This window comes from Papio anubis, chromosome 7 (genome assembly GCF_008728515.1).
Source record: "Papio anubis isolate 15944 chromosome 7, Panubis1.0, whole genome shotgun sequence".
Taxonomy (NCBI): domain Eukaryota; kingdom Metazoa; phylum Chordata; class Mammalia; order Primates; family Cercopithecidae; genus Papio; species Papio anubis.
In genome coordinates this window covers 119,039,181-119,051,434 of record NC_044982.1, presented here as the reverse complement: position 1 = coordinate 119,051,434, position 12,254 = coordinate 119,039,181, and the positions used below count along the sequence as shown (strand labels likewise).

The 12,254-nt window shown below is 50.1% G+C and overlaps 1 protein-coding gene across 23 annotated transcripts in view; it reads right to left on the bottom strand.

Moving 5' to 3' along the window:
• TLE3 (TLE family member 3, transcriptional corepressor) overlaps nt 1-12,254 on the bottom strand; it is a 66,534-nt gene that overhangs the window by 33,391 nt on the left and 20,889 nt on the right. For 13 of the 23 annotated variants that reach the window (XR_004185114.1, XR_004185112.1, XR_004185115.1 and 10 more), the window contains 3 exons: nt 11,326-11,388; nt 9,720-9,824; nt 926-1,130 (listed from right to left, as the gene is read on the bottom strand). Coding sequence is in view for 19 of the 23 variants with exons in the window: in XM_031668535.1 (XP_031524395.1) it covers nt 926-1,130; nt 9,720-9,824; nt 11,326-11,388 (373 nt within the window). In the remaining 4 variants the exon portion in view is untranslated. The remainder of the gene's footprint in view (nt 1-925; nt 1,131-9,719; nt 9,825-11,325; nt 11,389-12,254) is intronic. The other 10 variants (XM_009210509.4, XM_009210513.4, XM_009210512.4 and 7 more) reach the window with 3 other exon arrangements.

Below are 12,254 nucleotides of genomic sequence, written 5' to 3'. Positions count from 1 at the left end.
AAAAGGACCATCCCACTGTAAGACAAAAAAATGTAGCCTCAGTTCTCGGGACCGGCTACCACCCTGTGGCCTGGGCCAAGGCAGGATGGTGACATTCCAGGTCCCTAGTGCTCAGAAGGTGTTGGCTACGTGCCCTGGTAAATACCGTATCTAAGGGCACAGTGCATTTGGCACCAGTTTTTGAAAAGAGCCTCCCAGGGAGCCAGGCGTTTCTCTTTTCTGATCCAATGAACCACTCTTGAGACCACGCTCAGTGCAGCTTCCTGGGTCCTCATGGTAAGGGCTCACAGAGGGTCAGGGAACAAGTTCTGACTCCAAGTCAATGTGATCTCTTGCTGGGGTGTGCACTACCCCCACGTACAGGCAGCCAGCTAACAAACCTTTACCTGAGCACTGACTGTGCACCTTTCCCAGGTTTCTGCATTGGTGAGATGTAGATGTAAGGAAAACACCCAAGAACTTGGCCCTGTGCTAGGGAACTAATGATCATGGTAAGCACAAGACATTTTCCAGTGGTAGAATGTAAGAGGACAGTAACAAGGACTTAGCCTTGGCTTCCCAACTCTTTTTTTTTTTTTTTTTTTTTTTTTTTGAGCCGGGGTCTCCCAGGAAAGCATCCTGAAGGGGTGGACTGGGGCTGGCCCCTGAAGGCCAGGCATAGGTGTCGTAGGAAGATGGGAGGGAGCTCCAGATGGACAGACAGGGTTTTCAGGACAGGGAGTTCCTACACCAAGGATTAGGAAAAGGTGCATGGGATGCGGATGGCGCTGGCTTCCATGCACCAAGTATTCAACAGATGGCTCCAAATCCTGGGTAACTCTTGGTCCTAGGGTGACAGCACTTGTTGGGTCCACTCACTGTGAGGCCTATGAGTGCCCATGCCCAGCCTTGCCCCACCCCACCCTCTGCCCCAGCCCAGCCGCACCTCTGTGATCGAGTTCATGGTGGTTCTTCTCATCCTTCACCGTCAGATGGGCCTGGCTGCCCAGGGCGCCCAATGCCAGCAGCCCGGAGCTGCTCCCTGTCACTGGGGGTATTCCTGGAGGCTGGAGACCTGACGGGTGGGGTGGCAACTGGACCGGGGGGCCGTGTGTGGCATGGGAGAGGTGCTGCGCCTGGAGCTGCTGCTGCTGCAATGAAGTCGGTGGTGAGTACAGCTGAGCTGGGGAGGGCAGGGGAGGCGTGGCCACCTCAGGAGGGAGGGAGGGAGGGAGTGGCTCTTCCCATTCCTCTTGCTCCTTCATTGGGTGGGTGGTAGGGGGAAGCACCCCCAAAACCTTTGCCCCCAGCTGAGTCCACATGAATGTCTCACTGAAGGAAGTCTGTTAATAGACTGCAATGTAAAGATTTAGGTCTTCAAGCACCCCCCAACCCGTTGTACCCCAGTTTCAGGAAGAATTTCTCAATGTTTGTTTCCAAGCCTGAGATAAATAATGCATGCATCAAAAAACCACAGAGTCACGGGGTTCCCTCTGAGTAGAGAGGGATCCATTTTTAAGCTCGCAGCCCTGGCAGTGTTTGCTCATGCATACATGCCTTCAGCATTAGCTGCCGGCAGCTCCCACCCTGAGGCTGGACTCTGGGGAGGTCTCCTTATTTCTTAGGAACTCCAAGCCTGCCTTACAGAGCAGGGGCAGGACAGGTCATCACAGCAAAGGCCCCAGAGCCAGATGAGCTGGAGGCCAGTGGAATGAGAGCTAACGTCATCGGACATCGGAGAACGGGGTAACTGGAACAGTGGAGGCTTTGGAACTAGACAGACCAGGATTGGAATCCCAGCTCTGGCACTTCCTAGCTGTGTGGCCTGGGGCAGGTTACCTCAAGTCTTGGACCTCAAATTTCCTCATCTGTAAAAGGGGAAAGCAGCAGACCCCAGAGGATTATTGTAAGATAATGTTTGCAGCAGCTCACGGCACACAGCTACTAAGCCTCATGGCAGCAGCTAATATTTACAAAGAGTTTAAAATGGATTCCTGAACCCTTCTAAAAACTTGCCATGCAGCAAGTCAGTATTACCAACAACAACAATGCAATTCTCTCTGTCTCCTCCCCAGTCAAGGACTCGGCTGCCCTGGCTCCAGAGGCCCAGCTTCCCTACTCAACACTAGCCTCAGGGGCTTCTCTTTCCTCTCCCTTCGCCACACCCAACTTCTTCTCCACTACTGCAAGGGAAGTTAGGTATGCTGGTATTCACCTATGCACACATCTTTCTTCTCAACTTGTGCAAGAGAAGAAAACTAACACTTACTGGATGCCTGAATGAATGCCTGGGCACCTTCCAACCACCTGGCAAGGGAGGGGTTGTGCCCATTTAATAGATGCTTAGGGGGCTGGAGTAGGTAGCTAGTAATTGGCCAAATCCCACCACTAGTAAATCTGTCAACCACCACCCCTCACCCTAAGAATGTTCGTTCCTAACAAGATCCTCAAAGCAAGAGGGGTTGGCGGAGAGTGCCATACAGAATAGATCTGAGAAGCTTCCAGATCTCACGCCTTACTAAGGGAGCTCGCCTGTCCATATGAGATGGTTTTCTGGCAACTGTGAACAGATAACAGAACACAGTGAAGGCCCACGGCTCCGGCAGGAGGAGGCAGTAAGTATTTCAGGTGATGGATAAAGGGCCCCACTCTCCACCAGCTAAGCTGCAAACTGCCACCTGGCCTCATCCTAAAGTTAATGGCAGCCACAGTAGCCATGGCTCTCCTGGCCCCAGAGGGCTCCCTTTGTCAGTTCTGGGTGAAAGGCGGGCACTGCAGCCGTCGCTCAAAGCTGTTAGAGCACTTCTGTGATGTCTGCTGCTAGGCAGTTCACGTGCACTGTCCCAGGGTGGTCCGACCCCACATCTGCACTGAGACACTATGGCTGACACAAAGCTATGGGGCCGCTGGAGCCAGCATCACAGAGTCCAATGCGGAGATCCAACCCCTCCCAGCTAAGAAACTCCAGCTCCTCTAGGATGGGAGCTTGCTCTGAGCTCCTCCACTTTTTCTTTTTTAAGAAAATGTAATTTTTTATATCTCATTACAAAACTAATACATGCTCATTTTAAGAAAATACTAAAAATAAGTAGACGTTAAAAAGTTTTTTAAATTACCCTTCAATCCTACCCTTGGAAGATTCTACTATTAAATCTGCCTAGGTTTTTATTTATGAAAATCTACACATTTCAAATGCATTTATACAGAAATGAACTCTTGTGAACCATACCGCTATACAGCTTGATTTTAATTTAGGAATGTTTTGAAGAAATTTTCTTGACCTTTTTAATGGCTACCTAGTATTCCCTGGTGTGGTTGGACAATACAATTTTATCTGGATACCTGGTTTTAAAGTGAGTCTCCAGTAGGGCCCCTTTGTTTAGACCAATTGTTAGTAGGCCTGTTAATTCTGCTGGTGGTAACTATTTAGTAAAATCCCAGAAAGCAAGGGCTGAGGTATTTAAGCCGCATTTTATAGTGCAGAGCCAATAAGATCCCTCGAGGAAGACACAAGGAAGAGGAGGGGAAAGAAGGCTTCAAAGAAGTAGCTTTGCTGCCTGTAGACACAGCTAACTCCTTTCACGAACAAGTCTGTTTCTAGAGAAAATGTGCATTGAACATTTGTACCCAAGGAAAGATGGAGTTGAATAGCTCCACGCACCCTGACTCTTCTCTTACCAGGAAAGGTCTCTTCTCCTACCCAACCCTCTAGGCTCAGCTTTGCCCAGTTCAAAGGCTGTCTCCCTCTGGATGCCCTCCCACCTCAGGTTAGAATGGATTTCTCTGTTCTACAAGCTCTAACGGCTCAGACAATGGAGCCAGGCAGAATAAGGCGGACTTCCAGCTCTATCCTTTATCAGCTATGAGTCCTTGGACAAGTCAGCCGACCTCTCTGTGTTGTGCAAGGATCACATGTGTAACTACAGGTAAAAACGGAGTAGGTGCTCAGTCTTAGCAAATGGACAGATCCCAGGTGAAAACTGTTTCTTTTGCCTTTGTGCACTGCTTGGCAACCTGTGAGTTCCAGAAACAGAAACTGTGTCTTCTCCACCCTAGCACCTCTAACAGTGCCTAGCATATTTGCTTAGTACATGCCTTCTAAGTAAATTAGTGAAAATTTTGGAAAAGGTGTATGAAGAGGCTGAGAAATAGTGTCCACAGGTGCCAACCGCCTCTCAGCTCCACGCCTTCCCTCCAAGGCCAGTTAGATGCAGCCAGAACAGTTAGTTGGGACAGGAAGCATCAATGGGGTCATGAGGTGTCCTGCTTGCCCAAAACATGAACCAGAGAACCAATGTCAGAAACTTGGAACAGAGGCAGCAGCGGCTGTTTGGCAGGCAGTGGCTTTCAAAGCTGTTAAGCTTCCGAGGCTGAGAGGCTGGTTTTCTGCCTTAGTGTTGTCAGGTAAGAGCGTCCTCTTTGCAAAAGAGAAAAGGAATCTCCCATGCAAACTGAAGCGTTCCTCATTTCCGAGTGCAAGAGCAACCTGCTGCAAAGAGCCAGAAACTCCCTCGAGGTCTCCTTGGGGTGGTTTGAAGGCACAGCGAGGACCGGCCCAGCAGACTCTGGGAAGCAGGGACAGGAGAGCCAAACTCCAAGGCTCCTTCCTCAGTGCGAGAGCAGATGCCAGGGCTTGTCAGATGGAGGGTCTGCTAACAACAATCTTGGGTACAACGGAAAGTGAAACGAAGATTTTTCCCTGACAGGTCTGGGGGCCAGCGGGCAACACCCCACCTGACCCCCGTCCCTATCACAGCTCAGCACCTCCGCAGGCAGGCGGGCACAGCTGTCCTCAGGCTGTATTCCTATCCCCTGCAACACGTCTGTTGGCTTCAGAGCACAATGTGCTCAAACACAGTGATGTCTGAGTGGGAGGCTGATACTGTTTGCAACTGGGTAGCTTTCCCCATGGCAGAGAAATGGAATCAATTCCACCATCAGAGAATGCCTGTCTCCAGCTTATACCATTCCTTCCAATATGGGAACTTCTCCATCCACAATATGAAAGGAAGTCAATAATTCCCTCTTGCACCCCTAACCCCAAAGAGGGGCTAGGAGCCTGGAACCAAGCCCATGCATGGGCGTTCACTTTTCCCTCCTTGAACATTTCCTGCCAGAGCATAAACAGGACAACGAACATGTACTCCACAAAAGTGATAAGCGCCTGTGACCTGGCTCAGAAGGTGCGGTCACTTCCAGGAGAGGCTGAAGGGAAGATCTTGCTTGCAGAGTATGTGTAACTGGATTATGCACATCACGCCTTAGGCCTTCGCTAGGTAACTTAATGCTGCGTTTCTCAGGTTCACAATTTGGGTTGAACTTAGTTAGTGAAGCTGTCTAAGCATTTCCAGAGCCAAGACACACCAAGGGCTCCCACCAGAGGAGGCAAAGACGGAGTCCCGACTGCATAAAATGAACACTTCTGCTCTCCAAGGACAGCGAGAACAGCTCCAGGCCTCCAACTGCTCCTTCTCTTTCACATCACTCAGTGGGCACCATAGCTCCGTGCGCATTGAGCTTCTGGGGTTGGCAATAGCTTTTAGTGCTCACAACAACCCTTGTGATCCCCACTTCAGAGATGGCGAACAGGCTCGGGAGGCTGAACAGCTTCATGAAGTCAGCAGCAACCAGAGCCCAGACTCAAATTCGGCGTTACCCCCCTCCACCACAGCTGCCTGGCTGAAAGACGGATCCTAAGGCACATTCTCTTGGCCATCCTTTCCCTCATACAAAATTCAGTCAATTGAATGCAGCTCATCCACATCTTGGAGTGAATGCAAGAACCTTAGGTATGGCTTCAAAATATCCTGTGTATTCTGTGACAAGCTACAACCTCCCTCTTCCTCCCCTCCCTCCCACTTAAAAAAAAAAATCAAGTCAAAGCTCTGTGACATCTCCCCTACTATTAATTTCCAAGGGAATGAAGACCAAATTGTCAGTGGGTAAGCAGATGAGACCTCCTCCGCTTTCCAGTCCCAAGACCTTGGGCCATGATACAGCAATTTTAAAAAGAAGGTTCCAGAAATGGGTGATACATCAGCTCACAGGGTCTTAAATCTGCCTGGGAAAGACAGATGTTGCCTTCTGCAAGTTGCTGACCAAGGGTCAAATTTCCCTCCTCGTGCTCAGGAATCTTGTCCTTCTAAAGCCCCTCCTGTTAATTTTATCCAAGAAGCATGTAAAAGAAACAGGGCTACTATAACCAAGTCTCGCCAGGCCCCAACTAGAAGACAGACAGTCTTCTTCCTCTCTTCCCTTGGTGGACACCTGAGTTCCCTGTGGTCCAGCAGGGAGTGGGTAGGCTTGGCTCGAGAACCCAGTTCCCTGTATCTGTTTTTCCTTCCCCTTTTCACACACACCATCCTGACCTTGGATCCTGCCCTTTCTCACCAGGAAGGAAGACCCCAGGAATACGCTAATCCTCATGATAAATACGCCACTGGATACCTCCCAGCCCATGCCAGAGGCATCTGATATTCTCTTTGAGTTGAGCTGAGCCACGACCTCAGAATCTTTCAACTCCACGAGCAAGAAAGCCACTAAACAAGTAGGGCAGATGGAAAAACTGAGGCTTGGAGGAACAAAGCGACTTGCCCAAAGCCCTCCTCTAAGTCCAAGACCAGGGTCTCCTTCCGGAGCAGCAAATCCAACAGTGCAGTGGGGGTAGCCACTGGAAGCTGCCAAGAGCCTCCTGGGACCCTCTTTCTCCTGCCCTTTCCTGCTGGGGCCAGGATGCCTGCCCTTTTGCTCAGCCGGTGGCTCTGCATCCCCTGTTATCCTTCTTCACCTCGCTTCCCAGAGGCAGCTCAGCTGCAGGCTCGCTCTCTGCTCTCCTCGAGGAGGAGATAAAGAACGCCCTGACTAGATTAGCGGCCTCCTTCGCTGGAGTGCAGTCAAGCACGGCTCCCCAGCGCGAGCACGCCTCGGCTGTCCGTAATTCCTGCCTTGTGAGGCTCTGTCAGGCGCAGCGATTAGACGGCTGCCTGCTTAATGACAGGGCGATGGCTGCATTCACTCAGAGCTGGAGAAGCAATTACCTTGAAAATGGGGGTCACAGGCCCCACTCGTTGGCTTTAATTGAATTCCAATGTCTGCCTCGAGCTGCCTCGACCTAACTTGTAGCTTCCTAAATACTACTTAAAGGAAGTACAGCTAATCCAAGCAGTGCTTCTCTCCCAATTTTACTCCTTTCTTAAAACTTAAAAAAAAATTATTTTCATAACAGGATTTTAATCCCAGCACTTTGGGAGGCCGAGACGGGCAGATCATGAGGTCAGGAGATCGAGACCATCCTGGCTAACACAGTGAAACCCCGTCTCTACTAAGAAATACAAAAACCTAGCCGGGCGAGGTGGCGAGCGCCTGTGGTCCCAGCTACTTGGCAGGCTGAGGCAGGAGAATGGCGTAAACCCGGGAGGCGGAGCTTGCAGTGAGCTGAGATCCAGCCACTGCACTCCAGCCTGGGCGACAGAGCAAGACTCCGTCTCAAAAAAAAAAAAAAAAAAAAAAAAAGAGGATTTTAATCCCAAAGAGGGAGGGAGGCAGAGGGGGAGAGGGGACCCTGCTGTGGCCACTGCAGGGGTAGGAGGAGTTGGCCTGGAAACCTCAAGAAGATGGTTGGAAACGGGATAGGGGTAAGGAGCTGGAAGAGAAGTGTCAGAAAACAGAATTCACAAGGTATGTCCTACTCCTGCAGTCCCCTGCCACCACTAGCAGAAGAACCACCAAGCTGAGAGCTGGTCACTGAGACAGATGACACAGGCCACCCTCCAGGGCCGCACCAGAGTCAGGGGAAGAGTCCTGGGCTGCGAGTCAGCCACCCAGGCCTCTGGCCTGGCTTTGCTCCTAAACATCATAATCACCTCCCCTCTCGGTAAAACCAGGGCATTGAGCTAGATCAGAGGTTCTTAACCAAGGGCCATTTTGCCTCCTACAAATATTTGGCAACATCTAGAGATGTTTTGGGGTGTCACAAGTGTCGGGGGTGTTATTGATATCTAGTGGCTACAGGCCAAGGATGCTGCTGACCATCCTACAACGCACAGGATGGCAAAGAATGATCTGGCCCCAAATTTCAACAGTGTCAAGGTTGACGATCCCTGGGCTAGATGATCTCTGATGATACTTCAAACATTAAAATATCATGATTTCTCCTCTTGGGGTGCTGCCTTCCAGCACTGAACACTTCTTCACGTTCCAGTTTTAAGATTCCTCTCTGCCCATTCCACACAGTAGGCCAGGATTCAAACCAGGCCAATGCTTGCAACCCCCACCTGCCCAAGCAGCAATGAGAAGTGTCCCTATGGGCTCAGCCCAGAAGGGCAAACCCACTGGGCTGCCTTCACCAAAGGACTCTGCAACCATCACGGGTCCTGACAGCGTGATGGAGGGGTCGGTGCCCGTAAGTGTCATTCTGTGATTCCAGCCTCCCAGCATTCCTGGTAGGAGTCAGGAGTGCCCAAAGAGATGAGCCGGTGTACATTCTCCCTTTACAGATACAGGAACTGAGGCCCAAGGAAGAGAAGGGACTTGCCAAAGGTCACATGGGGGAACAACTATGACTAAAACACAGACCTCCAGGTTTCTGCCCCAGGCAGAAAAGTCAAGAGTTATCATGTATCCCATCAAGCAGAGGAAAATTCTGGGGCCTTAGTTCCACCTTGAAATAGTGACTTCCCATAAGAACAGAAAGAGGAAAGAAGACCAACCAGGTTCCCAGAATGTTAGAGATGAATCAGTCTACTGCTTCCCAAGCCTAACTACACTTCAGAATGATTTAGAAATCATTAGGAACACAGATTTCCAGTCCGATCACCAGACATTTTGGAAAAGACCTCTGGTGCAAGTGCCCCTGAATCTGTACTGTCCAGAAGCTCCTCCGTGGACTGGGAAGCAGTGACCCCGTCCACCCGCTTCATTTTAGAGATGAAAGATGGACAGCTACACCCCAAGGGTAAGAGCCTTGCCCAAAGTCACACTTAAAAGACTCTTCTTCCTCAGGTGCTTATCTTAAATGTCACTAGCCTCACACCAAAGCAGCAAGTAGGAGAAAGACGCCACTTGAACCTAAGAAATGCATTAAAGATACAAGCCAGGTAGATCCAGCTTCCCCTTTCCACTAAGGGGCCAGTCTGGAAGTGGGCCTCACAGAGCACTCTTGGGTATGTCTTCCTGTGTAAAGGGGAGATGGGACTTCTAGAAAGTCAGGAAAACTGGTCTAGGCTCCCCAGCTGGAGTTCACAAGCGTACGTGATGAATGCTCAGCCAGGCAGCTTCGCACATGGGACAGCAAGACGTAAACCCAAATTCCACAGCACGATGCACATCAACAGTACAGCAGAGACTGTTCTGATCCCAGCGGCCAAAGAAGGGCAGACTTCTGCCAGGGAGGAGGCAGACAGGCGCCGGGGTAAGTGTGAGGAGGTGGCCAGGTACTGGCCAGTTGGCCTGGCCTTGAAGGTGACCCTAGGCCCCCACCCTCCTCAATGGCAAGGACACCAAAAGCCAGTGGAAGATGAGGCAGATGGCTGAAGAGGTGGATTTGAGGCATGCCTGGCTCCCCTTTAGTTTGAGGCCTAGGAGGCAACTGGGAGTCAATAGGGAAACAGTCCCACAGAGGTCCAAGCCCTTGGGGTGTTTGTAGAAGCCGGAGCCCTGGGGCTGCCATTCTTTGAGGCCAGCTAAGGTCAGGGTCAATCTCTGGTTATGATAAATGAGAGGAATAAAAGGGCTATACACACGGTAAGAGGCAGATTGGGGAGTCCACGTACCCCGATGATGGCGTTCAGCTCCGTCATGGTGACCTGCTTGGCGCGTTCCACTGCCTGCGCCACCTGCTGCTGGTGCTGGAGGGAAGAGGGTGTGTGTTAGATGCAGCCACTCTCCTGGACAGAGGAGGTGACGGACTGTGCAGCACTGGCAGGGACTCTCGGAGAGGCCCAGAGCAGACAGAGGAGCCCCATTGAACAGGCATAGGACACAAGCAGCGGGGAGGGTGACAGGCGATTTTCCTTTCTCTTTTAGACCTTTGTCAATGAGCATGTATTAGTTTTGTAATTGAAACTTCTTTTTAAGTTTTAAAATAAAGACGCACGCCAAAAGATGGCTATTAGTCAATCATACACACACAAATTTTTCCATGCAATTTGCATATGAGCTGGATATCAGATGGTATTACAGGATGATTATTAGTTTTCTAAACACGGTAACAATACTGTAATCATGAAGGACGGTATCCCTGTTTTTAGGAGATGCAGTTATAGTTTTAGTGGTGAATTGTCAGAATATCTGCAATTTACACTCAAAGGATTTGGGGAAAAAGTGTATCTACATATACCTTACCCATATCTGTTTAAATAGAGAGAAAACAAAGTATGTTTCCAGATAAACAGATAAAGAAAGAAAAAGTGGTAAAATAAACCCTAACTTAAACCACGGACTTTGAGTGATGATGTGTCAATGTAGATTCATCAGTTTCAACAAATGTACTACTCTGGTGAGGATGTTGATAGTTGGGGAGGATATGGGAAATCTCTGTGAAGCTAAAACTGCTCTTAAAAAAATAAAGTCTATTTTAAAAAGTGGTTGCATTAATTCCCTTTGGCCTTGAGGTAGTACCAGCCACACACACAGCTTTCTCCCCTACTGGGCTGCAAGCTCCGAGGGCATTGTCGTATCTGATTCTTACATATTAATTCAATCATTTATTGGTCACCACTCTGTGTCCAAGACCCAGGAGTCCATGATGGAGCTGACACGGTCCCAGCCACTGAGTGGGAGTAGAGGGCAGGGCCTGCCCTGGCTGGAGTGAAATCGGGACAGAAACAGAGCCTGCTAAAGTCGGCCCATCTGTCTGGTCGGCACCAGGGGACTTCTTTGGAGGCATTTATCTCAAATCAGGCACTGGTCCAGCCGCTGTCCCAAATGGAGGTCCCTTGGAAGGCAGGCTTAGAAGGTGGCATGACCACCTGGTCATGCTCCCAGCAAGGACACTCTGTACCAGGAACTAAGGTCCCCTTTGGGCTGGGGATGCTAGTTTGGATGGGAAAGAGGAACCCACTGCCCACTGATGGTTAGGTCGCACGCCAGAACCCCCATCTCTGGACTCAGGCAATGGTAGAGAAACAATTCTATCAGAAGAAGGAGCAAATGGTCCCTCTGATACGGCCCCCTGCCTTCAGACTGGCCGGAGAAGGCTCTGGAAATCTCCAGGTTGTCAGCTCAGTCAGTATGAATGGACAGGGGCTGAGGCTGGGGCTAGGGCTGGGGCTCAGGCTCCAGTGAGACCCCACCAGCCACTGGGCTGATTTGGAAAGAAAAGGAAGAAATAATAAAAGAAGGTCTTACCTCTTGTGACAGGAAAGGCATGATCTGTGCTAAAATTGTATTCAGTCTCTTCGCAATCTCCGTCTGCAAAGGCAAGGAGACCACATGAAGCTCAGGCAAATAAATTAAGTCACTGAAATGTCACAGACAAGTGGAAATGCAAACTCCCCCCCAAACCACAGCCCCTCTCCACAGGGCTCCATCCTTTCTGCCCTCAGTCTGCCTCCTGCCAGGAGGCTCTAGCTAAATCCACAGCATGAAGAAATCTCTTTCAACTCCCTCACAGCCAGGCTGCCTACATTTTGGGGAGCTCCAATTTCCATCAGAGGTGGTATATATGTCTGGATCAGAATATAGTTTGCATCCTCTGGATGGAATCCCTAATTAAAGCAAAATGAAATAAAAATCACCCCCAACAACCCAGCAAAATCCATTATACGAGTGAAACACAGTTTAGTGAGACAGGGACTGCTCTGCCCGCTGGTGCCCAGTGCCAATAGGACACGAGCTCTGAGACAAATGGGACAGAGCTGATAAGTGGTCCTATGTGGCAAAGGGTTCCCTGGGACTAGCCTCTCCCTCACCAAGATCAATCCATACCCCATATATATGCTACCAGCCTAAAATCCTACCATTAAACCTTCTTCTTTTTTTTTTTTTTTTCCAGTGAGACACGGTCTCACTGTCACCCAGGCTGGTGTGCAGTGGTACGATTTTGGCTCACTGCAGCCTCGACTTCCTGGGCTCAAGTGATTCTCTCACCTCAGCCTCCCAAATATCTGGGACTACAGGTGCACCGCCATGCCCAGCTAATTTTTGTATTTTTGTAGAGACTGGGTTTTGCCATGTTGTCCAGGCTGGTTTCAAACTTCTGGGCTCAAGTGATCTGCCCACCTTGGCCTCCCAAAGTGCTGGGACTACAGGCATGAGCCACCGCACCCGGCCAACAC